We start from the raw sequence: 25,666 nt of genomic DNA, 5'->3' as shown, positions 1-25,666 counted from the left end.
CGTATCGCGACATTGTTGTTCGCGTTGGTCGAGGTCCAATGGCTGTTAGCAGAATATGGATTCGGTGGGTTCAGGGGGGTAATACGGAACGCCGTGCTGGATCCCAACGGCCTCGTATCACTAACAGTCGAGATTACAGGCATCTTATCCTCATGGCTGTAACGGATCGTGCAGCCACGTCTCGATCCCTAAGTCAACAGATGGGGACGTTTGCAAGACAACAACCATCTGCACGAACAGTTCGACGACGTTTGCAGCAGCATGGACTATCGGCTCGGAGACCATAGCTGCGGTTACTGTTGACACTGCATCACAGACAGGATCGCCTGCGATGGTGTACTCAACGACGAACCTAGGTGCACGAATGGCATAACGTCATTTTTTTCGGATGGATCCAAGTTCTGTTTACAGCATCATGATGGTCGCATCCGTGTCTGGCGACATCACGGTGAACTCATATTGGAAGCGTCATACTGGCGTATCACCCGGCGTCGTGGTATTGGGTGCCATTGGTTACACGTCTCGGTCACCTCTTGTTCGCATTGACGGCACTTTGAACAGTAGACGTTACATATCAGATGTGTTACGACCCGTGGCTGTACCCTTCATTCGATTCCAGCGAAACCCTACATTTCAGCAAGATAATGCACGACCGCATGTTTCAGGTCCTGTACGGGCCTTTCTGGATACAGAAAATGTTCGACTGCTGCCCTGGCCAGCACATTCTCCAGATCTCTCACCAACTGAAAATGTCTGGTCAATGGTGGCCGAGCAACTGGCTCTTCACAATGCGCCAGTCACTATTCTTGATGAACTGTGGTATCGTGTTGAAGTTGCATGGACAGCTGTACCTGAACACGCCATCCAAGCTCTGTTTGACTCAATGCCCAGGCGTATCAAGGCCGTTATTACGGCCAGAGGTGGTTGTTCTGGGTACTGATTTGTCAGGATCTATGCAACCAAATTGCGCGAAAATGTAATCACATGTCAGTATAATATATTTGTCCAGTGAATACCTGTTTATCATCTGCATTTCTTCTTGGTGTAGCAATTTTAATGTCCAGTAGTGTACGTTGGGATCTTGCTGCTTGTGGGAGTACCTCAGCATCGCGACATGACACGTATGGACGAACATTATCCTGTTGAAAAACGGCACCACGTACATTTGCATGAGTGGTAGCACATGATCACTCAGAATGTCCGTGATATACCGTTGTACCTCCAGAGTTCCCTTAATCACAACCAGACGTGACCTGAAATCTTTTGTGATGGCTCCTCGGCACCATGACGCTAGCAGTAGCACTGCTGTGTGTCCCCAAACATTGGAATAATGAGACCTTTCACCAGGTGGCCGCCATACTAGCCAGCGTTGGTCATTCCGGGTAATGCCCGACCACTATTCATCGCCGAATACAATGCGACGCCATTGATCAGCAGTCCATCCTTCCCGGTCAAGACACAGCTCCAAATGCAGCCATTTGCGTTACGTTTTCATAGGCAGTATACGCGTCGGATGACAATTCCCTAATCTAGCTGCTGCTAGTTGCCCACCAGCAGTGCAAGATGACGCAGAATGTTACAGGGAATCCATTGCTTGTTCTCGGATGGGAGGCGCAGATGTGAAGGCGCTATGATGTGCTCAGTGCACGAGGCGGTAATCCTCCCCCGCGGTGGTCAGATATGGTCGATAGGAAACTCGACGAGTACGCCTGCTCTCACGTTCCCATTCAGTCCATCATCGTGCCACTGTCACATCCGAATGGCCTACATATCTGGATATCGTACATCCCACAATGGGATTCCTTTCCATCTGTCAGACGCTGATAACAATGCCTCAAACGAGTATGCAGCATTTCCTTGTCCTTCACAGTGACCACTCGACGTCTAACGCTCTTCACCCCTTTTGTCTACCCTACAGGGCCTGGTAACAACACTAATACAGTCTGATGGCCCTACTAGCCGTCACAGAGAATTCCAACTCTTGATCATTTAACATACGAGCCCCTGATGGGTACGTGTACTACGTTACAGTTGCTTCCGACCATGTCTTCCATGCGCTTCACTTTTTTGTCAGGCAGAGTGTATGCTGCACAACCGAACGTCATGGTACGATAACCCTATTTCCCATTAGCAGATCATTCCCAACCGTTTTAACTTACAGGCTAATACAGCATACTTTAACATCAATAACGCAAGGGACACCTATTTTAAAGCTTCCATTTCCTTCGATTGTTCATCACTGTCTGAACTTGGCGCAACACTTACGTATTATACTTAACTACTGTGGTTACTAATGAAATGGTAAGCACTATTGTTTTACATGCACGTACAGTTCTTATACTAAGGTTCATACATTAGAACACTACTCACCGGAGGCTGAAATTATGGAGTGCGTTCATCAGGCATTAATCGACATTGTCACTAAGGTCTCAAAGTCTTCACGCATAAAAATCCGTTTTCTATTTCAACTGCCACTGGGTACTATCCACCAGTCGGCTTTGGTCAGCAGGTGCAGCATTTCCTGCCATCGATCACACTGCCTGCCCCTTTCCACTGCAGCTGTTCCTTAGTTATTTCTGTAATATCCACAAATTTTCCTCTAACCAACGTAACTCAAGGCGCAAGAGCTCATCGAGTTGTGTTCAGAGTCAGATCAACGACTACGCTTTACGTGTACAGAGTTAAGGCGACAGTGTGATCTTTATACAGTGCGTATTTGCATATGCTTCAGTTCTTGCCTTGCCTGTAAGACAGCCTTTAACCGTTGGCAACATGCTAGTCAAGATTTAACCATTATTTTAGTTATCACTGGGTGGCCGGGTTCTATGTATCTCCGTATGTTAATTTTGTTTGTCAGTTTGTTTCCGAGGCAGAGATTAGCCAACCAATGCTGTGTCAGGACTCGTATGGTACTTTTCACGGAGAAAGCCAGCACACATGCTATTGTTACGACTGGATCGCGACTCCCAAAGGCATTTTAAACCTACTGCCAGCTCGCACCCCCACCCCTCGCAATTCCCCCGAGAGGAATCCCATTAATCTGCGTCTAGCTTTATCGCATAATAAAAGTGGCATCGTATTACAAAATTGTTTCCCATTGTGTATCCGACGCGGGACGTGGTCACAAGCCCTATATTACTTGTATGTGAGAAGCCGCTTGGTTCTAAGGGTGCCGGCAAGGTAATTCTGCATGCTTCGTCAGTGGGTTGGCTGCTCTATGTATTAAAAAAACTGAGTGAAGTATTCAACGATCAACTTGAACAGGTGGCACATGACACCTTCCCAGACAAAATGCCGAAAACAATAACGATACAATGGAAAGAAAAGAAAAAAAAGGGGTAGCAATCAAAACGCCCTCGGTCCCATATTAGATTCAGGCCACTGTTTAAATTTTGAATAAAAAGTACTTAAACCTAACTAACCTAAGGACATCACATGGATATGCCCGAGGCAGTATTCGAACCCGCGACCGTAGCGGTTGCGCGGTTCCAGACTGTAGCGCCTAGAACCGCTCGGCCACCCCGACCGGCAGAAAAAGCGTCATGACGATCTCTCCATAGGCAAAAAATTCCGGAATAGTCCCCCATTCGGATCCCCGGGAGGAAACTGCCAATGGGGAAGTGACCACGAGGAATGGGGAAGTGACCACGAGGAAAAGAGTGAATAACCAACGAAAGGATAACGTTCTACGAGTCGGGGCGTGGAATGTCAGAAATTTGAACATAGCAGGGAAGCTAGAAAATCTGAAAATGGAAATGTTATGTTTCGGTCTAGATATATTGGTAGTCAGTGAAGTCAAATGGAAAGAAGACACTGATTTCTGGTCAGATGAGTGTAGGATAATATCAACAGTCGCATAAAATGATACAAGAGTAGTAGAATTCGTTACGAATAGGAACGTAGGGCAGAGTGAGTCACTGTGAACAATTCAGTGATTGGGTTGTTCTCACCAGAATCGACATCAAACCAACACCAATAACAATAGTTCAAAGATACATGCAGACATCGCAAACAGAGGATGAAGGAACAGATAACGTATATGAGAATATTGTACGTAAAAGAAGACGAAAATCAAATAGTCATGTGGGAATGGAATGCGACTGCAGGGGAGCGAGAAGAAGAAATGGTTACGGGAGAATATGGGCTTAGTAGTAGGAATGGGAGAGCAGGAAGACTGATTCAGCTCCGCAATAAATTTCAACTAGTAATAGGGAATACTCTGCTCAATAATCACAGGAGGAGGAGGTATTCTTGGAGAAGGCCGGGAGTTACGGGAAGATTTCAGTCAGATTACTTCATGGTCCGATAGAGATTCCGAATTCAGACATTGGATTGTAAGGAGTACCGAGGTGCAAATGTAGATTCAGATCACAGTTTAATATTGATGAAGAGTGGGCTGAAATTTAAGAGGCTAGTCAGGAAGAAACAATGCGCAAATATGTGGAATACGAAAGTACTAAGGTATGGAGAGGTTCGCTTGAAGTTCTCTCAGGCTATAGATACTGCGCTAATGAATAGGTCAGAACGCAGTTCGGGTGAAGAGGAATGGACATCTCTAGAAAGGGCAACCGATGAAAGAAAATCGTAGGTACTGGGGAGGTAACTGCTAAGAAACCATGAATAACAGGTAAAATACTTCAGCTGATCGACGAAAGAAGGGTGTACGAAAATGATTAGGGAAATTCAGGAATACAGAAGTACAAGTCATTTAGGAACGAAATAAATTGGAAATGCAAGGAATCTAAGGCAAAATGGCTGCATGAAAAATGTGATTAAATCGAAAAAGAAATGATCTTCGAAAGGACGGTGAAGTTAAAAGCAAGAGCGGTAACATTAAAAGTGTAATGGGAACTCCACTGTTAAATGCAGGGGTGAGAGGGGACATGCAGGAAGAGTATAACGAAGGCCTCTACGAGGGGGAAGACTTGTGTGATGAAGTGATAGAAGAATAAACTAGACTCGACAGGGAAGAGACAGGGGATCCCTTATTAGTATCACAATTTAAATGAGCTTTGGAAGACTTAAGATCTAATAAGGCAGAAGGGGTAGCCAACATTGCACTGGAACTTCTTAAATTCTTGGGGGAAGAGGCAACAGAACGAATATTGACGTTAGTGTGAGAATGTACGGACTGGCGATATATCATCAGACTTTCGGAAAAAAAATCATCCCTATAGTTCCCAAAATAGCAAGGGCCGACAAGTACGACAATTATCGCACAATCAGCTTATTAGTTCATGCATCCAAATTGCTGACACGAAATATATACAGAAGAATGGAAAAGAAAATTGAGGATCTGTTAGATGACGATCAGTTTGGCTTTAGGAAAGGTAACGGCAGCAGAGAGGCAGCTCTGACACTGCGGTTGTTAATGGAGGCACGACTGGAAAAAAAAAAAAAAAAAAAAAAAAAGAACGCCCGTTGGATTTGTCGACCTGGAAAAAGCGTTGGAAAATATAAAATGCAGCAAGATGTTCGAAATTTTGAGAAAAATAGGTGTAAGATATAGGGAAAGACAGGTAATATACAATATGTACACGAATCAAGAGGGAAAAATAAGACTGGAAGACCAAGAACGAAGATTTGTTATTAAAAAGGGTGTACTACTCGTCAATCTATACAGCGAAGAAGCACTGACGAAAATAAAAGAAAGGGTCAAGAGTGGGATTAAAACTCAGGGTGAAAAGATATCAATGATACGATTCGCTGATGACATTGCAATCCTCAGCGAAAGTGAAGTGTTCCTGGATGTGTTGAATGGAATGAACAGTCTAATGAAAATAGTATATAGATTGAGAGCGAATAGAAGAAAGACGAAAGTAATGAGACGTAGAAGAAATGGGAACAGCGACAAACATAACATTGGATTTAGAGATCATGAAGTAGACGAAGTCAAGTTAAGCGGCAAAATAACCTATGATAGACGGAGTATGGAGGACATAAAAAGCAGATTAGCTCTGGCATAAAGAGCATTCTCGGCCAAGAGAAGTCTGCTAGTATCAATCAAACATAGGTCTTAATTTGAAGAAGAAACTTCTGAGAATGTACCTTTGGAGTACAGAATTGCAAGGTAGTGAGACATGGACTGTGGGAAAACCGGAACGGAGAGATTCGAAGTATTTGAGATGTGGTGCTACAGAAAACATTGAAAATCAGGTTGACTGGTAAGGTAACGAATGAGGAGGTTCTCCGCAGAATCGACGAGGAAAGGAACATATGGAAAACACTGACAAGAAAAAGGAACAGGATTATGGGATATCTGTTAAGACATCAGGGCACAACCGCCATGGTGCTAGAGGGAACAGCAGAGTTAAAAGCTGTAGAGGAAGACAGAGGCACAGGAGTGGAATTCGTGGCGGGACGCATCAAACCAGTAAGGAGACGAATGATTAAAAAGAAAGTGAGAAACCACTTAAAAACAATATCGAGGCCGGTTGGTACACCTGCCCCATTTTTAACCGATGGGGTGGATTCGATCCGGGTCTGGCGTGTCAACCCGTATCCCAATAGCGGGCTCTTTAATGTGCACGACTATGCCGGCAGGCCGGCCGCTGTGACCGAGCGGTTCTAGGCGCTTCAGTCCGGAACCTTGCTGCTGCTACGGTCGCAGGTTCGAATCCTGCCTCAGGCATGCATGTGTGTGATGTCCTTAGGTTAGTTAGGTTTAAGTAGTTCTAAGTCTAGGGGATTGATGACCTCAGATATTAAATCCCATAGTGCTTAGAGCCATTTGAACTATTTTTATCCCGTCGGGTTATTAAATTATAGCAGACAACCACCAAAGAACCTTCCTTTGAATGTGTGGTGTGGCAGACCGACAGTTGTTAATCTGGATCTTGTTTACCTACCTGCCACGTAAAGTTGTGCACTGTGCAGTTATTCCCGTAAAAAGTGTATAAAGGAAATGCCTTCCCTGGATATTATTCCGCATAGTTATAACTTCAGAGGACTCGCTCTTAGGACCTTGTTCAAAAAAAAAAAAAAAAAAAAAAAGGCTCAAATGGCTCTAAGCACTATGGGACTTAACATCTGAGGTCATCAGTCCCTTAGACTTAGAACTACTTCAACCTAACTAACCTAAGGATATCACACATCCATGCCCGAGGCAGGATGCGAACCTGCGACCGTAGCAGCAGCGCGGTTCCGGACTGAAGCGCCTAGAACCGCTCAGCCACAGCAGCCGGCAGGACCTTGTTACCATACTCCGTGTAAATAATGACACTGCTAGGCGGCATGCAACAGACACCACAAAGGCGTAAGCTTATTATATCCTTGGATATGTGAATGTAAAGCATTTCATAACAACCGAGTAAAAAGGAAGCATCTATACCCTGTATAAAAGGAATGATTATGTAGTGACTTTCTCCTTATTCTATCGCATTTGAATATTGGTTGTTCCTGAAAAGATCGTGTTATGCCTCATGTGAAACATATACGAGCACGTATTGGAATTCGACGACAGGAGAAACGTTGCTGACCGAGAACAGACATACTGTTCTCTTGGACATGCAGGGTAGTACTGCACGTCACGTGTTTTGAGTCCGGAAATAGGCTTGTTTGCAGTAACAATAGAGAGTCGCGCCGACAACGATTCGCCAATGCACAACACTGACCACAACCAGTTTCACGACTCCGTTTTTTCAACCAAGTCCCGGTTCTGCATACAGTATCCATCCGTGTGTGGAGGCTCCGTATGAAAAGAACGTTGCCAGATTGCTTTCTTCGTCATTCGGTGCTATCACCTGGCGTGGTGCTGTGGGATGGCATTTGGTGCCCAACAACATAACTTCTGTTACGCATTGCCGGTAATTTGGACAGCAAGCGTTATATTTCTTTGTTACGGTCAGTGGCTATGTCCTACCTGCGCCATTAATAAGCCGCAATAGTTCGTATTCCTGGCTTAGCACACTTCAACTACCATCAAGGACAGATAGCAACGTCGCTTAGCGTAACGGGTCACAACCAGACTTCGTTGACGACAGTGTGGTGTCAAGAAATTCGGAGCACAATTTAACAAGGATGCTCGCCGTTTCTAAAACTTATATTCATATTTGCTGGTGCACCCGCAGGTGAGCAACAGGTAACTGAGAGGCACACACACACACACACACACACACACACACACACACACACACACACACAATAGCTCGATCGCGCCAAGACATACCACCGTCGGCGACAATTCTAGTGTGTTCCTCTAGCATGCACGCTGCATACACCGAACAGCAAGCCGCTCTTCACACGTTGTCCTGTGCCGCCCGCTGTCTTTACTTCATCAAGCGCAAGGCACCCTCCTGTCCAAATCCGGATCTCAGCGCTCCGTAAATAGACAATCCGAGCGCGAGCACAGATACAGCCGTCTCACTGTATTTTAGGTCTCCGTAACGTTAACTTTCAACAAGATAGTGCAAGACCGCATTTGCTCACAAAGCCTTGACTTACGTCGATACAGAGAATGTTCGACTGCTATCCTCTCCATTACGTTCTGGAGACCTCTATTCCGTTGCAGACATGTGATCATGAGCTGCAGGGAGAGCGACACACCATCACCCGCCAGCCTCTATGGTGAACTCTGCCAGTACGTACCCGTGACTGTCATCCAAGCTCAGTTCAACTCCCTGCCCAGCCGGGTTACAGCCTTCGTAGCTACCAGAGGTGAAGCTCTTTTTAGCAAATTTCGCGCAGTGTGTACCTGCAAATCACATACAAATTTTTCTCGTACTCTTCCAACTATTCTGTACACTCACAATAAGTAAACTTCCGTTATTGGTTATCCTTCCTCGCGTTGCAATTTTAATGGGCAGCAGTGTAATTATCACGTACATGTTTTACTGTCATATATATAAGGGGCGTTCAAAAAGAAACGAGCCGGAGCCATAATTACAGAAACCAGTACTTGTATGTTAGAAGTATTGACCCTGGCTGTTGAGACGCTTGTCCCACTGTGACACAAGAAGGTGAATGGCTGTCTCATAAAATTCCCGGGACTGCGATGTTAACCAGTTCCGCACGTACAGCTGGACGTCGTCGTCCGAGGTGAATCGTTTACCCCTCAGAGCCTTTTTAAGGGGACCAAAAATGGCGTAATCACAGGGAGAGACGTCCGGACTGTATGGTGGGTGGCCGAGAACCTCCCATTTGAATTTCTGCAGGAGTGCCGCGACTGTGATGGTCTATGAGACTTTGCATTGGAGCAGAGATTTGATCGCTTGACGAAGGGTGGTCAAGGTTTGCGAGTAACGCTGAGCATTCACTGTTGTCCCGTGCTGCAGGAAATGAATCAGAAGGGCATCTTGGTCAAAGAAGAACGCCAGCAAAACCTTTTCTGCACTAGTGTGGACTGTGACATCCAGCTGTACGTGCGGTTAACATCGCAATCCCGGGAATTTTATGAGACAGCCATTCACCGCCTTGTGTCGCAGTGGGACAAGTGTTTCAACAGCCAGGATCAATATTTCTAACATGCAGGTACTGGTTTCTGTAATTATGCCTCCCGCTCGTTTCTTTTTGAACGACCCTTATAGTTGGTATTTGTAGACATATAAAAATCTCGCCTTTATCTATAGTAATGATGTAGGCTAAAGCAATGAATTAAAATTTGTACTAGCACCAGATTTTGAACCCACGTCTCCAGCTTACAAGGCAGATGCGCGATACTGGCACCACAAACACTGCAGGTGCGCAGACTCCCCTAGTGCGTCTTCATACCGATACAATTCTAATGCACGCCTCAGCTCATTGTTATCCTCCTTCTAAACTTGCATCAGTGCTTCCAAGGCTCTCTAATATTAGAATAGCACCTTCGTAATGAGTGAACTGTGGTTACGCCTGCCTGTACCTCAGGCAATGGTGACATATTAATCATACATTGTTGGTACTGCTGGGATGTATTAAGTCTCACCTTTATCTGTGATAATGATGCTGAGTCTCACCTCTATCTGTGATAACGATAATATGCCTCAGGGACCAGGAATATATCACCTACACCTGAGGTACAGGCAGAATTAACGGCATTTCGCTCATTGCTAATGTTGGTGAGCCTTGACAATACTGATGCGAGTTTAGGAGAATAGTAATGGGCTGAGGTGTGAGTTGGTATGTATATCAGTGATGGATATGTACTATCGTAGTCCATGTAACTGTGATATGTGTGGCGTAATGGATAGCGCACCTGCCTACTACGCAGGAGATGCAGGTGTGAGTCCTACAGCTGGTAAAAACTAATTTATTGCTTTGGCCTACATCATCAACGTGTTTTACTATCTTTCAGGTCCATTTGTTTGTTCTTTATTGAAAAATATACAGAGTGGTCCTGAACTGCAAGAGCAAAACACATGAGATAATTCCCTGATCTATTTGGTATAAAAACTTATTTCACCTTATTCAGATAATTCTCTTCATTCGAAGTCTCGGTTAGCCAATATCATTATCTCAGTCTCGTCCACTCGAGTCTGGTCTGGCTGATTTACTGTAGCGTCTGACGTCTACAGCAATACTTAGACGTCTCATGGTTTATAGGAATTCAACCTAACGAGTAGATTCGGCTCTTAGGGGGCACAACGTTGTAGCCATCTCAGATGTGAGGAAGTAGTGTACTGTATTCTATAAGTACTGATCTGGCTTTACAACAGTTTTCCAAAATACTTCAGGTAAATGCCGGGATGATTTTTGCTGTAAGGCCACAACGAGCTTCGTGCACAGTACTTGTCGCGTTGTGCATGTAAGTATGTAAATACCTCACTATATGAAATACCTTTGTTTTGTAATACCACGACATACCCTATATCCTTTTAAAAATGATCCACTGTCCTCGGAGTCTTTCGCGACGGCATACATGAATAAAACGTTTTCGGTTTTCAAGCCGCGTCAATTCGAATAAAATCCTCGAGCTTTCGATGACCATCTCCGCCATCGTCGTCAGGAGTTCATATACTGCCGGGGCTGCTACGGTTTCTCGCTTATATAGGAATGATGACATCAACAGCAGCCAATCAGACAGACCCAATGTGGCGGGTGAGCGTAAGTCGACCCGGGGAGCTAGCGTGGCAGCACCGGTGACGTCACGTGGCGCCAGGGGCAGGCAGCAACCGTGCTAATTGTTTGTCCGATATACATGCTGCCACATTCACAGGGTACACCATACACGTTGGACACTCGAAGAGCAATGTCGTCTTTAACAAGGCGCAACATATCTCGTATCTTGGGGACGGTCCGAAACACTGGTCTTAGCCCAGTTTCTGCAGCAGGCGTCCTAACTTGCTGCTAGTTCCTCCACAGTATGGCAGGAATGCAGTCCGTTTGGCCTCTTCTACTGATTCACCGGGTGTCTTTCGTCGGCGGCCCTTGAAAACGTTTGCGATGTCTCTTTTGCTGTATGCATTTTCCCCAACACACGTTTTAAGTTCTGCAATTCAGACTATAGGTGGTCGTCGTCAGAGATAATCTTGGCTCTATGAAACAACGTGTTCAGGACCGCTTTCTTGTGTACATGGTGGTTGGCGTTCACGTACCGATCAGTGTGTGTTGGTTTCCGGTACACTGAATGACCAAGCTGCTGTCCTGCCTTCCGCTCAACCAAAACATCCAAGAATGGTAGCTTTCCGTGCTTCTTCATCTCGGCGGTAAATGTAATGTTGGCACGGACACCATTCATGTGATCGATGAACTGCTGTAGTGTATCTTCACCATGAGGCCGTATTAGGAAGGTGTCATCAACGTATCGTAGAAAGCAAGACGGCCGTAATGTCGCAGTGTGCTCCCCAAAGTGCTCCATGAAGAAATTTGCGACTGCTGGAGACAGTTGTGATCCCATGGCAGTGCCGTCCGTCATCTCATAATATTCATAGCAGTACAAAAGCGTACGTTGTCGTTAGGAGGTGACGGAACAACTTAATGATTCCAGATGGAAAATGTGGGGCCAAAAGATCCAGCGTATCTCGTATAGAGGAGCGGAGCACCGGTGCTGCCACGGGCAATAGCGCCGCTAGCTGCCCGGGTCGACTTACTCGCGCGCGCCATATTGGGTCTACCTGATTGGCTGCTGATGATGTCATTATGCCTATATAAGCGAGAAACCGTAGCAGCCCCGGCAGTTAGTGAACTCCTGACGACAATGGCGGAGGTGGTCATCGAAAGCTCGAGGATTTTATTCGAATTGACGCGGCTTGAAAATCGAGAACGTGTTATTCCACTATTACTGGTATCACTACTACCACTATTCCTCGAATTGAAGAGAACAGACAGTCCATTCCGTCGAATTCAAGTCTGTCAGCTTTGAATCAGAACACTCCTTCTAATGCACTGATAGCATATGCGGCTTGTGCAGTTCCATGCAGCAGAACCGCGTGTTGTTAGTACAGACTGTCTTCACCCACGGTAACTACCAGAGTTCCCTAGCGGAATCCTTTCACGATCACCTTCCGCATGCCATAGTTGTGTGAACAACCTTTTGGTTTTCACTTTCATTTTGTATTAGATTTGCTTGTCTTTTGTTGTAGCCCCTTTAACTTCTCCATTCATAATGTGCCGATTATCGCGTTAGCAGCCTGGCACTAAGATCGACTTTGTGTCAAAGTTGCTGGATATAACTGTCCTGGGATGCCGCTATATCTCGTACGAGTATTGTGCAGTCTCCGGAAAACGCTTCCTGAGGTGGACAACACCTATAACTTGCTGCAGGTGATGTTCCAATCGTAATTTTCGATACTGGAGACACTGTATTAACCCTCAAACAGTAAGGCGATTCGAGACGAAATAGATGGTACGGTCGGGTCGGATCGGATCCGCTCCCTCTTCGATGAGGTTTGTGTGCATAGAGGAACACAGTCATCATCATCATCATCATCATCATCATCATCATCATCATCCGCCAATTCAATCATTAAATGGTGTGGCCTCTTCGAGGCGTGGATTCAGGTAGGCTTTCAGCAGTCTTCTCCAAGTGGGACGGTCTTGGGCAGTTCTCTGCCAGGTGTTACCAGTGATCTTCTTGATGTCTTTGTCCCATCTGTCTGGTGGTCTTCCTCTAGGCCTCCGGTGCTCCCTCGGACTCCACTCCAGTACTAGCTTCGTCCATCTGTTATCGTTTCTTCTTGCGACGTGGCCAGCCCACTGCCATTTCAAGGAACCTACTGTCTCTAAGATGTCATTAACCTTCGTCACAGACCGGATGTCATCTGCCCTTTTCCTGTCCTTTCTTGTATAGCCCAGCATTGATCTCTCCATGGCTCTCTGTGCTGTCCTAAGTTTCCCTTTTGTAAATGAGTTCAGTGTCCATGTCTCGCAGCCATACGTCATCACAGGAATACACGTAACAAACCAAGGTCACTGACGCGTTAACTGCAGTCACTCCAGTAGGCAGAGCACGACTGGCTAGCAGGGTTCCTGGCCGGCTCGACTTCCTGCACTGAGGAACACAGTAAGTAATATTATTTGAAGAATATAGTTTATTGATAGTATGCTACATGACAGAAATCATTTTTGGAGACTTAACAGATAACCATTAGCTCTTAGTGGCCATCAAATCCAAGTCAAAGAACCTACACAAAATGAAACACAGTTCCTGTCTTTTTTGATGAAATATAATATAATATAATATAAATTAAAAATTAATTTTTTCCACAAATAGAAAGGCATATTATATATCTGTTTCCTCAATAGAACCATCAGTCACACACCTAAACACAATACTCTTCTATGCTCAACACATACGCATGAATTGCATTTCACACAAGATTCATTTACCTTTCTGTCTTTCGAAGGATCACACAGGTTATATCTTCTTCGTATTGTCCGAAAATTCTGATTGTGTGCGGTAGTCTTTTTCGAAGACCATGGCAATTGTCATACGAAGAGATCTCGAAATACGTGGGTTGAGCATTCTTTTTTCCATCAAGGGTGTCATCAAACCCAACGCGTGCACGTACTGTATTACATTTGAATAATATGAAACTGTTCACAGCTGCGATGTCTTAACATTCCGAAGAAGTATCTCAATGGCCACCTTCGGGTTTTTCGTTTCATAGTCTTGCATTTGCAAAGTTTGTCTAACAAGTGCACTCCACCTTTTGTTAGGTTGTAGAATTCAACAATCTCTGGCTTGCTTGATTCATCGCTTATTGTTCCAATGTGTGCATGGTTGACATCAGGATAACTTTTTTATTCTTTATAGATATGAAAGAAACCAATATATTGTTGTCTAAAGCTTATTCTTACGTAATGCACCGACTAACGTAAGTTCCCGCTCAGACAATTTCTCTGCCAGCTCATATGAAGTGGATCAGTTATCAGCTGTCACATTGCGATTCCTCGCTGTCACTGAGTCCGTAAGTCTAAGAACATACTGAGTTGGTACGGATAAATTATCTTTGTTCTTTGTTTGCTCTTTTCCAATATACGGGATGCGTGAAATGAAATAGAACGTTCTGGCGTCACACAATGAAACTATTTTCAGACCGTATTATCAGGTTTCGATTGTATAAACATAATTCATCTACCGTCAAATACTCTGACGGGCTGTAATACTGCAAACAATGAGTTAGAAAAGTACCCCATATTTCCTGAAACGCAGTAAATTTGTCTTTAGTCTTTCTCGACTCCCTAGTACCTTTATCATCAAATCTCAAGTTTTGTAGGAGGAATGCAAATCGCTTCTGCGACATAGCACAGGGAAAGATCGGTGGTCCAAATATCTCGAAAAACATACCATCTTAGCATAAGCCAGAATCTTTCAACACATCGCACATAAACAAGAGACCAATAAAAGCTTTTATCTCAGTTACGTAAAAATGAACTGCTGGGGTCACTGTACTTGAGCTTTGTGGGTACTATTTCGTTATTAGTATGACTAAAAGTTTTCCCTATCATTTCATCGGTAATAAAAAGAGAATGTTATTTTGCATCTGCAATCCTTCGCGCTTTAGGTCCAGGCAGGCCTTAGGTCCAGGCTGGTGAGTAATCACATTTGAAGAAGCGGTTCGTGAATATTTTGAACATAAAGGCTTGTCGGTCCAGATTGTTTGCTCGTCCCTACCTAACTCAGAATTTCTATCGTCTGTTCCTTCTTCTTCTCTCCTGTACGTCTTACCCAAATGATCACAGTCGAAAACAGTTTCTCCTAAATCACTGTTGAGAAGACCTCCATCGTCGAATCCTGAGACAGACACTTCCAGGTCAGTGTCACCAGCGACTTTGTCTGAAGGATCCTCCTGGCGGCGTAACACAGCTAGAACTGTCTCAGGTGCATGTAACTGTTGATTCCAAGCCATGTTCGGATAACAACTGTGAAAAAGATGCACAGTAAAATTAGTAACATTAATGGTACGGTCGGGTCGGATACGACCCGGAATACACGTAACAAGCCAAGGTCACTGACGCGTTAACTGCAGTCACTCCAGTAGGCAGAGCACGACTGGCTAGCAGGGTTCCTGGCCGCCTCGACTTCCTGCACTGAGCGGCTAGAGCATTGTCGGTGAAAACTGAACCGCTGGGTCGGATCCGACCCGCACAGTACCGTTTGAAGGTTAATTGGCTGTGTGAGTCGGCTGCATTCGGAGCAGTGACTTCTGCTGTACGAAGCCGAGGTGAGATATCATTTAGATGTAGTGTTCAGCTGCATTAAAAGAGTATGAGGCGACCCAGCACCTTCCCACACATCCCGTACAACGTTAACAGTGAGTCAAATTTTACATATCTGCTCTATTGCTTCCATGAACGTGGACGCGTTGTAAGGTGACCGAATTGTAGGGTGTTACGGATGTTCCAGCGGCTGATAATAATATTAGTTTGGCTTTCTTCTGTCTTGAAAGCAATGTAACTCCTCGGGGTAGTGGTAAGGAGTGGAGAAGGACGGAAGCAATAATCCCCCCTCCCATTTTTTCACCTGGCGTCATATGCTGCGTCTAGGAGCTCGTGCTACGGGACATTCACGTACCAAGTGCTTGCAGGCGCCACACAGAAAACAACCTTTTCCACAAATGTGTTGGATGCTTGAGGAGCCCTATGAATTCTCGAGGTGAGCGGAGGAGTTTCCAAGCGCTCCTCACTCCTCCGCTACTCATCGGCAAATGACGACGTTTCGGCCGGTGTGGCCGAGAGGTTCTAGGCGTTTCAGTCTAGAACCGCGCGACTGCTACGGTCGCAGGTTCGAATTCTGCCTCGGGCATGGATGTGTGTGATGTCCTTAGGTTAGGTTTAAGTAGTTCTAGGGGACTGATGACCTCAGACGTTAAGTCCCATAGTGCTCAGAGCCATTTTGGGGGGGTGGGTGGGGGGGGGGGGGGAAGCAGAAGGGTGTCACTCAACACCCAGATTGTTATGCGTCACTTCTGTCTAGGATAAATGCATCCTACTATTGGCACGTAAGCTGTGAAAGTAGTGTAATTCAGGATCGAACATGACGTGCAAAACTTCACGCATGTGCGATATTGTTGCTCACGTGTGGGCTGAGGCTCTGCCTGTTTCGGCACACTTCTGCTTTCCTTCGTCTTTGTCGAAAGTATTAGGTCCAGGGCGACATTTCATTTAACAGTGAGATAGTACACTATTTCTTCTGGCTTTTGGTGCGGCGTTTTATGGCCGGCACGACTTTCTTCAGTACTGCAGAAAGGTGGTGTCAGCGCTGTTTATCATTAGCTATTTATTTGTGATCTAAAGGCAGTTCATAGACCCACTGGTTGTTCGCATAAAAAAAGGCAGTCTAGATATCCATCGCCCCAGCCTTCGAAAATGAATGCAAATCACAGAATGGAGAGATGATGAGTCGAAATATCTGTTATGCAGTCGCATAACCGAAGGGCACCCCAAATTTGCTACGGAAAGGCATTATAGTACATCTTCAACTTTTGTGGTCCTGTCCTCCTCAGTTGCGCGTAATACTACGGTATATTGATAAATTTCACTTATGGACCGTCTGACAGCAACTGAATAAAACACAATTTTAGTGCCATACGCGTTTCGCCTTTATTTTCTGCAAGGCATCATCAGTGGCCTGGAATATGTACATATGTTAGCTATTTTATTTACATTTTTGTTACTGTGCCTATAGGTTATAAACAGTTCTGGTGGTTGGTATTTCCTATTAAGTAGTAATGTTTTGAACTGTACTTACAAGTTGCGTAGAGAGTTTCTTACATATTACGCTCCTGTTGCATTTTTGGTGTTGTTCTTCTTCCTATGAGCGCCAATTTGCTGTTTTTCCACATTCCACAGCACTATGCACTGAACGTTTGTTTTTATGCAATGTTTTGGTTTCTGCTGCCGACTGTCAAATGTTTTTGCCAAAGATCGAATATTACTGCCAAACTTATGAGTGTAACTATTGAAGTATCTGTGGTCTGTTCGTGTATGCATTTGTGTGTGCGTTTGTGTGTGTGTGTGTGTTAGTGTTTTTTGGTGTGGTATTAATTTAATTTTATTTTATTTTATTGTATTTATTTATTTATTTTTGTTTTTGTCCTGTGTATGTGTGTGTGTGTGTGTTTTGCTGTGATATATACTTTTTTGTGCTGTGTGTGTGTGTGTGTGTGTCTGTCTGTATTTTAGTGTTACGATTTTTTTTTTGGGGGGGGGCGGGGTCTGTGTGTGTGTGTGTGTGTGTGTGTGTGTGTGTGTGTGTGGGTGGGTGTCTGTATTTTGGTGTTATATATATATATATATATATATATGTATATCTTTTTTTTATTTTTTTAAGTTATCATTTCCTTTATTAAGTGTAGTATATATGTATATAGTATAGTAGTATATATGTATATGTATATATATATATTTTATTTTTTTAAGTTATCATTTCCTTTATTAAGTGTAGTAGGGAGCCTGTGCTGATGTGTGTTTGTTCATTTATCACATGTTTGTTTTCTGCTATGGCTTTCTGGATGTGGAAGTTTTCTTGCATTTGTATAAGATGTTTGTCATGGTTGCTTATTCTCATTATTTTCATTTCTTGTTCCATGTTTGTAGGATGATGGTTGTAGTGTTTTAAATGCTCTGCAAATGTGGAATGGTTTGTTTCATACTTCCAACATCTGATATGTTCTTTGTATCTTGTTTCAAAATTCCTGCATGTCATGCCTATGTATACTGCATCACAACTTTGACGTTCAAGTTTATATATTCCTGATTGTTGGAATTTGAGCCTCTTGGTAGCTGGCTGGCTTAGATGTGATTGAAGGGTTTGCCCAGGCTTATATGCTATTTTGAAGCCCTGTCTCTTTAGGATGTTTGCAACTCTGTGTGTTAGTTTATGTGTGTAGGTCATGGTGTACCATCTGGTTCTTTTCTGTATGATGTTGTCATTGTGTGTGTTTGTTGAGTGTGTCTGTAAGTTTTCAGCTGCTGAGTTCTTTTGCATTGTGGAAATGTTGTGTTTGTTTTCTATTTGTGTTTTTATTTTTTGATTGAGCCTGTGTACCACATGTGTGTCATACCCATTGTTCCTAGCTATTTGTATGATCGTGTTCATTTTTTGTTCATAGTTTCTCTTGCTGAGTGGGATTCTGTTTAATCTATGTAACATGTGTCTTAGTGCTGCAAGTTTCTGGCTTTGGGGGTGGTTGGATGTGGAATGTATTATTGTGTCCGTGGCTGTTGGTTTTCTAAAGATGTTAAATGTATGTTTTCCATTTTCTTTTTTAATTGTAATGTCAAGAAAATTTATTTGATTTTCTTTTTCTTTTTCAAGTGTGAATTTTATGTTCTTATGAGCTTTGTTTAATTCTGAATGGGGTTCATCTATTTTTTCACTTGGTTCGTCTACCAGACAAATAATGTCATCCACGTATCTGTACCAATATATGATTTTGAAACTTTCATTTGTGGTTATCTTATCAAATATCTGATTTTCAAGGTGACTGATGAAAATGTTTGCTAGTGTTCCTGATATTGGGGATCCCATGGGCAGTCCATCAGTTTGTAGATAATATTCTTCCTCAAACTGAAAGTAGTTTTGTTCAGTTGTCAGTCTGAGCATATCTGTTATTTCTTTTATTGCGTCTGTGGTGAGGTTGCTGTGGGATGAGAGATTTTGTTCTATAATTTCTATTGTTTCTGTGATAGGGATGGAGGTATACATATTTTCTATATCGAATGAAATCAGTGATGCTGTGTGTGGTACCTGTATGTTCTGTATGTTTTCTATTAGGTTCCCTGTGTTTATCACTGTTCTGTTGTTTTCTACTTTATAGTGTTTTGTAACTAACTTTTGGAGGTGTTTGGCTATGCGGTATGTTGGGGCTTTCTTGAAGTTGATAACAGGTCTCATTGGCATTCTGTCTTTATGTACTTTCGGTTGACTGCGGAGTGTTGGTGCTTGTGGGTTTTTTCTGTGTTAAGTAGTATTTCTGTTTGTCTGTGAGTGTGTGTTCAATGTTTTTCAGTGTTCGTTTCACATTTGCCTGGAATCGTGTAGTTGGATCTGACTTCAGTTTTTGTATTGCGTTGGTGTTTATGTATTCCTTGGTTTTTGTGATGTATTGCTCTTTATCCATGAGTACTGTTACATTTCCCTTGTCTGCTCTTGTTATTAATATGTTGTTGTTTGTTAACTTTTGTTTTAACCTTTTCATAGTAGCTGCTTCTGTTTGGTTGTTCTTATTGTGTATCTGCTGTGTTTGTTTTATTATGTCTTTTATTTCTTTTTTTACTAGTTCTCTTGTTAGTCCTATGTTTATTTCACAATTATTTTGTTGTTCTTCACGTGTAAGGATGTGTTCGGTTTCTACTATGAGATTTTCTATGTATTGATTGTTCACTTTGCTATTGGTGCAGTGTTTCAAACCTTTTTCCAAGAGCATTTTTTCGTTTTCGTGTAGTTCTGTCTCTGTTAGGTTAACTAAGCGTGGAACGAATGTGTGTTGGTGTTCATGTGGCTTCACATTTAAAATGTAAATGTATTTTTGCGTCTTTTTTACTGTTAGTTTCATTATCTTGTGTTTATGTTTGTTTTGTAAATGTTTCATTGCTATGTATGTGCTGTGCTCAGTTTTTTCTACTAGTGCCATGAAAACTGCGGCGTTTCCTACGTTTTTTGCCAATTCTAGATGAGTCTCATAGAGCATCATGTTTAGGTGCTGTTTTTTCGAATGGAGCATCTTAATTTCATGTAGTAACCAATATCGTTCTGCAAATGATTTCGACTTTTGTGCCACTGTAGAACTGTTTTTAACCTTTACATTAATGTAACTTGGAATTAAATCGTTCTTTTTGCATGTTCTGTTGTACCATCAGAAATAATTCAAATATTTAGTCGACGATGAAACAGGAAAAACTTATGGCAATTGACAGACGCTTTGCACGGAATTCATTGTTCTGTACATCAAGAAGCACTTTGTGCTAAATTTACAGGCGTGGTGGTACGAGTAGCAAATTTTCTGATGTCGCACGCATTATTACATCGTCGGTTGCAACAGTTTTTAAGGAACTGAATTAGGAGTATGGAGGCGTTACATATTAACAAAGAACGTCGGTTAAGTCAAGGGGCGTGCCTCGAACGACTTTTTGATTTAAGATTAACAGTTGTTGTGTTTCTGAAGAGAAAACAAACGGAGAAACGAATAATAGATCGTCCAGAATGGACTGCAGCCCTCTCACTTTCAGCTGACTTGACTACACACTATCCACAAAATAGGTTGGCAGACAAGAAACGACTTATTTCTGATTTGATGGGGACGCAAGGAAAATCGCGTTGTGGATGAGGTAATTTCTAACAAAAAATCGCCTATTTCCGTGAGCTCACAGGCTCGCGAATTTTGAGAAACTTATCACTAGACTGAAATAATTATAGGAATAGTTCTCTAAAAGTTTTGAGGACACTGCCAGTCTTACATCTGTTCCTGACCTGCTTTCGAGACCATTTGTCATTTCAGTTGAAAGCGCCTCTGTGCATGTGAAGATGGAATCGATGGATCTGCACTGCAGTTCCATTTAAAAGAAAAATTCTTTTGCTATTAAACTTTCCAGGAGTTCTACATTGTTTTCTTCAGGAACGGTTTCCTTATCTCCATAATGAGGTTGCAAACGTGATAAAATGTTTCCATCAACATGTTTGCGTGAAACGCTTTTTTCGGTTATGAAACTAATTGAGTCACGATTTACACGGCAACATGAGTGACAAAAATCAGCGAAATTATTTTCACCTGCCGGTATGGCGACTCTTTGCACCAGACATAAATTTTATTCTGTCTTCAGTGGGCGGAAAATAATTAAATAATACTGAAAGTTTTTGTTTGCTATCTACGTTATTAGAAAATATGAAACCAAGCTGCAAGGTAAGACAAACCAAGATGCAAGACATTCAGTGTTCCTTGTGACGTCGTATTGCTATCTAAATGCGGCGCGGTTACAGTTTTGCCCTCTCCCTGCGCACACAGTGTGACGTAATAGTGGGGGAAGTGTGCAACAAGGCGTATGTATACAAAATTCTTGGATGCCCCTGTAAATGATTGACCTTAGAAGCGACCCTTCGGGCATGTTGAAAGCAGACGAGATCCCTTGCTGGATGAGCGCCTAGAATGTTCTTCCTAGGAGGTATGTCCAGAAGTGACAGACCTGTAACGCAGAGACCCATTGATTAAAATGTCTGAAGAGAAGACTATCGTACTGTATGCTGTAAAAGGTACGGGAAGCGTACAGGAGAAAGGCTCTGAAGAGCCCCTGTGCTCAGCTGTGGCCACTGCCTCCCCACCAGCTGCAGTAGTTGACAGGTTGTGAAGTGACGATGCAGAAACACGAAATGCCGTTCAAGGTAAGGAGATAAGGTCTTAACTACAGTATATGCCGAGCTGCTGCCAACATGTTACAGTGGCTTCATTATACATCAGTCTACATGTAGCTTATTGTAATGCGAAAAACACACATTGCGAATGCGTGAACTTAAATGTGCATGTCTTGTACTGGCCTAAGCTAATGACTGTCTTTCCAAAACTAAGACCTATCACCCTGAGAGAAAATTTGTTGATAGTAGCAACACGATATTAATTCGTCTCAAAGATGAATAAATTTGTTGTTGAGTGCCAGTGAGTTTATCGTAGATATATATTACTGAAGACAGGTACTTACATGGACAGTGCGACAACGTTTGGAGCATCACAGACTGTCCATACTGCGAACGTCATTTCGGCTTCACTTGATGTAGAAAGCGACATGCCAATAGTGGTGTGCCTAGCACTAATCCTGGATGCAGGGGTAGCAGTCTTTTCGTGGAATTTCTGTTCGGCACATAGCATCATGATACTGTACCCATGTGTGGAGGCTACGAGGAGAACAAAGGCTACCAAATTGTATTTGTCATATGATTCCAGTGCTGTGATTGTATGGGATGCCAATGGGTACACAACCTAGGGTTGGCATAGCTGACAATTTGGGCACCAGGGGTCATATTTCTGATGTGTTAAGGCCAGTGGCTGTGCCCTATCCTCGAATTCTCTGGTACGTCATCTTTCAGCGAGACAACGCGAGACTTATGTTGCAATTGATGTCCAGTCATACCTCATACAGTGAATGTGAGACTGTTGTTCTGGCCAGCCCTTTCTTAAGATCTGTCAGCTTGTTATGAGTTGCTGAATGAAAGGCGCACCACCACTAGTCAGATATCGATGAATTCTGGCTTAGAATTGAGATAGTATTGAGTATATCTGTTATCCAAGCTCAGTTAGACTCATCATACAGTCAGGTTAGACCCGTTGTTGGTAACAGAGTGAAACTTTGTGTACTAAATTTTGCACCCTGTATACCCCAAATTACCTACAAATTTAATCATCTTTTCTTCCTCTTATACTGTAGATATGTAATAAGTGCAATGTAGTTATTTTCTATCTTACTGGCGCTGCAGTCTTAATGGATAGCAATGCATTACATTTTAGATGTAATTACCGTTCATACCACTCTGTCACCAAAATTTAGTAATTAACTAACTGACTACCTGGAGTTTTCTGGTTACTCAGTAATTCCAGACTTACATTATACAGGAAAAAGAATAAAATACATCTATTGTGGAAAGATAGCCTCAGTTAATTTTTATGTTTTCAAAACTAGAACAGCATACAAAGTACAAAATAGAATCCTTTACAGGTTTGTTGAAATACTACTTTAACACAAAAATGAATTATATATAAGAATGTGTTTACCTATGTCCAGCATCACCCCTGGACCGATTTCAATCAAATTTGGCATACTAACAGCACACTTCATGAGTATAACTGCAGTGAGGGCTATAACCTGCTAGCTCTCATAGGAGCACAGATATAGGCAGGAAACGGTTTTCAGCTCTGAGGAGTCTGCCTGGCATGACAGGTGTGTTGTGTGGGCATAACATTGCCCTGTTTAATCAACCTGTTTTACAGGGAAGCCTACATGTCAGGGGCAAGAAACCATTTCCAGCCTTCAAGCTGTAGGCTGCCCTGCATGACAGGCATGTTGTTTTAGTCTAGAAGCGGCCTGCTTTCCCAACCTGATTTGCGTGGCAACTTATACATCAGGGGTATGTGTAGACTGCCCTGCAGGACTACATGCTGTAAGAGTAGTATTAACTTGTTTTATCGACCTGTTTTGCAGGGGCTACATGAGCATGTTGGGGGAAGTTTTAGATGGATATAGAAGGGGATGAATAGGAAGAGAGTGGGTAGGAGGAGATATTTACAGAGAGGGGGCAGGAGGAGATGAATAGGCAGAGGTGGGGAGGAGGAGATGGATAGAGAGCAATAAGGAGATAGACGAGAGAGGGGGACAGAAGGAGATTTAAAGAGAGATGGGGCAGAAGGAAATGGACAGAGAGAGGGGGAGGAAGTGAAGATTTTGCATGAACTGAGGACTGGCAGCCACGTAACACGAGAAAATGTGAAAAGTATTAATATGTAGTAAAAACCTAAGAAAATCTCCTGTTTCCGTCATTTACCATCGGTAGCTATAGAAAGGCAAGGAGGAAATTGAAAGAGTGAGAGGGGAGGGGGAGATGGGCACAGGGACAGTGTGTAGGACAGATAGTTGGGGGGAGGAGGAGATGAACAGAGAGAGAGGGGGGGAGAAAGGTTCACTGGAGAGAGAGTGGAAGAGGATGTGGACAGAGAGTAGGAGAGGAGGGAAGAGATAAATAGAGGGGGGAGGAGGAGATGTTTGCAATATATATGTCGACCGGCTGGGTGGTCGAGCGGTTCTAGGCGCTACAGTCTGGAACCGCGCGACCGCTACAGTCGCAGGTTCGAATCCTGCCTCGGGCATGGATGTGTGTGATGTCCTTAGGTTAGTTAGGTTTAAGTAGTTCTAAGTTATAGGGAACTGATGACCTCAGATGTTAAGTCCCATAGTGTTCAGAGCCATTTGAACCAGACGATACATGTGTTGTGCAATGGTGGGTGAAGTCATGGAGACAAAGAGTATAATAGCTTTTTAATACCTTTCTTTGGCTTCTCCTCCAGTTGAAAGGACAAATAACTTGTTGGATTAACCCACTCTTGAATGACAAAAGAGCGCTGTTGGAAAATCATGGTGATATCAAATTCACTCCACTTTACAAAAAACTACCTCTGTGATTTATTAATTGTGAGCAGGAAAATAGTGTCATTACGCATTGTAACCTCTTAACGGTACAATGAGGATCCATCAGATTGAGAGGTGGCTGTGGGATACAGACTTGATAAGTGTGTTTTGCAAAGTAAGTCTTCACGTACCAAGTTTTGTTGAAAGTGATCAAGGCATTCCAAGGCTACATGAGAATAAATTTTATGTACACAAATTAATACTTGAGTGATTATTAATGATGATTTGGTATAAGTTCCGCTAAGTCATGAATTTTTACTCACAACAACAAGGTGTGTGACGGATAATTGCTTGCCCACAATGAAACCTCAGCCACGAGCTACGTAAATGTATTCGAAAGACAGTGTGGATTTTCTGTACGTTAAGCCTTTTTAAGAGTGAAACATTTAAGAGTTAAATCCGCATCAAGTTCGCCTAGATTAAACTGGATAATTACTATTGTTTTAACAACATCGTAATACTACAAATTGCAGAAAATGCAGTCATTTTGACATGCAGATGTACATAGTTGTCTAATAAAACCTATGAAGGGCAGAACTGTCCAGATACTTCCATGATGTGATGAGTTGTTTTTTTGTTACAGCCCTTTCATCCGCCCAAAGCTGGGAAAGCTACACGAGGCCTCTTGTATGGTGAGTACTAACGCTGCACGTTAAACATGACACTAGCCGCGAAACTAATGAAGTAGATACAGTCACAGGTAACCGCTAGTCGTACAATGAGCCTTCTGAGAGATGGGTGTAATGACAAGCCTAGATCGCATTTATCTTCTCTTTCAGTTATTTTGAAACCTCATGACTTATTTCCAAAAAAACGTATTCTCACATTCAGTTGCAAAATTGTACATATATTATCTACCGGTTTCAGTTCTAACAACCGTCTTCACAGGGTAAAAACAGTATTTTAGTTTAAAACATTGATGAGAGAAAACCACCTTACACGTCTGACCAGGCAATGTTAACAAAACATTTCTTAGGTGGCTGTCTACGGCTGTTAGTATTTTGGAAAGTGCATATTTGCACCATCAGCTGCACAACTCTAATTATACACCTTTTTTCTCCTGAGAAGATCGTTGTTATATCTGGAAGCGGTAGAGAGTAAATATGCTGGTGTTCAACGTATGGCGCAAATTTTTTTTTTT

The 25,666-nt window shown here is 43.0% G+C and overlaps 1 protein-coding gene across 1 annotated transcript in view; it reads left to right on the top strand.

Moving 5' to 3' along the window:
• LOC126416075 (protein unc-80 homolog) overlaps positions 1-25,666 on the top strand; it is a 1,008,688-nt gene that overhangs the window by 126,123 nt on the left and 856,899 nt on the right. The window contains exon 3 of the mRNA XM_050083557.1: positions 25,109-25,157. Coding sequence (XP_049939514.1) covers positions 25,109-25,157 — 49 coding nt within the window. The remainder of the gene's footprint in view (positions 1-25,108; positions 25,158-25,666) is intronic.

This window comes from Schistocerca serialis, chromosome 8 (genome assembly GCF_023864345.2).
Source record: "Schistocerca serialis cubense isolate TAMUIC-IGC-003099 chromosome 8, iqSchSeri2.2, whole genome shotgun sequence".
In the NCBI taxonomy this organism is placed as follows: domain Eukaryota; kingdom Metazoa; phylum Arthropoda; class Insecta; order Orthoptera; family Acrididae; genus Schistocerca; species Schistocerca serialis.
This window is presented reverse-complemented; position numbering and strand designations above follow the sequence as displayed.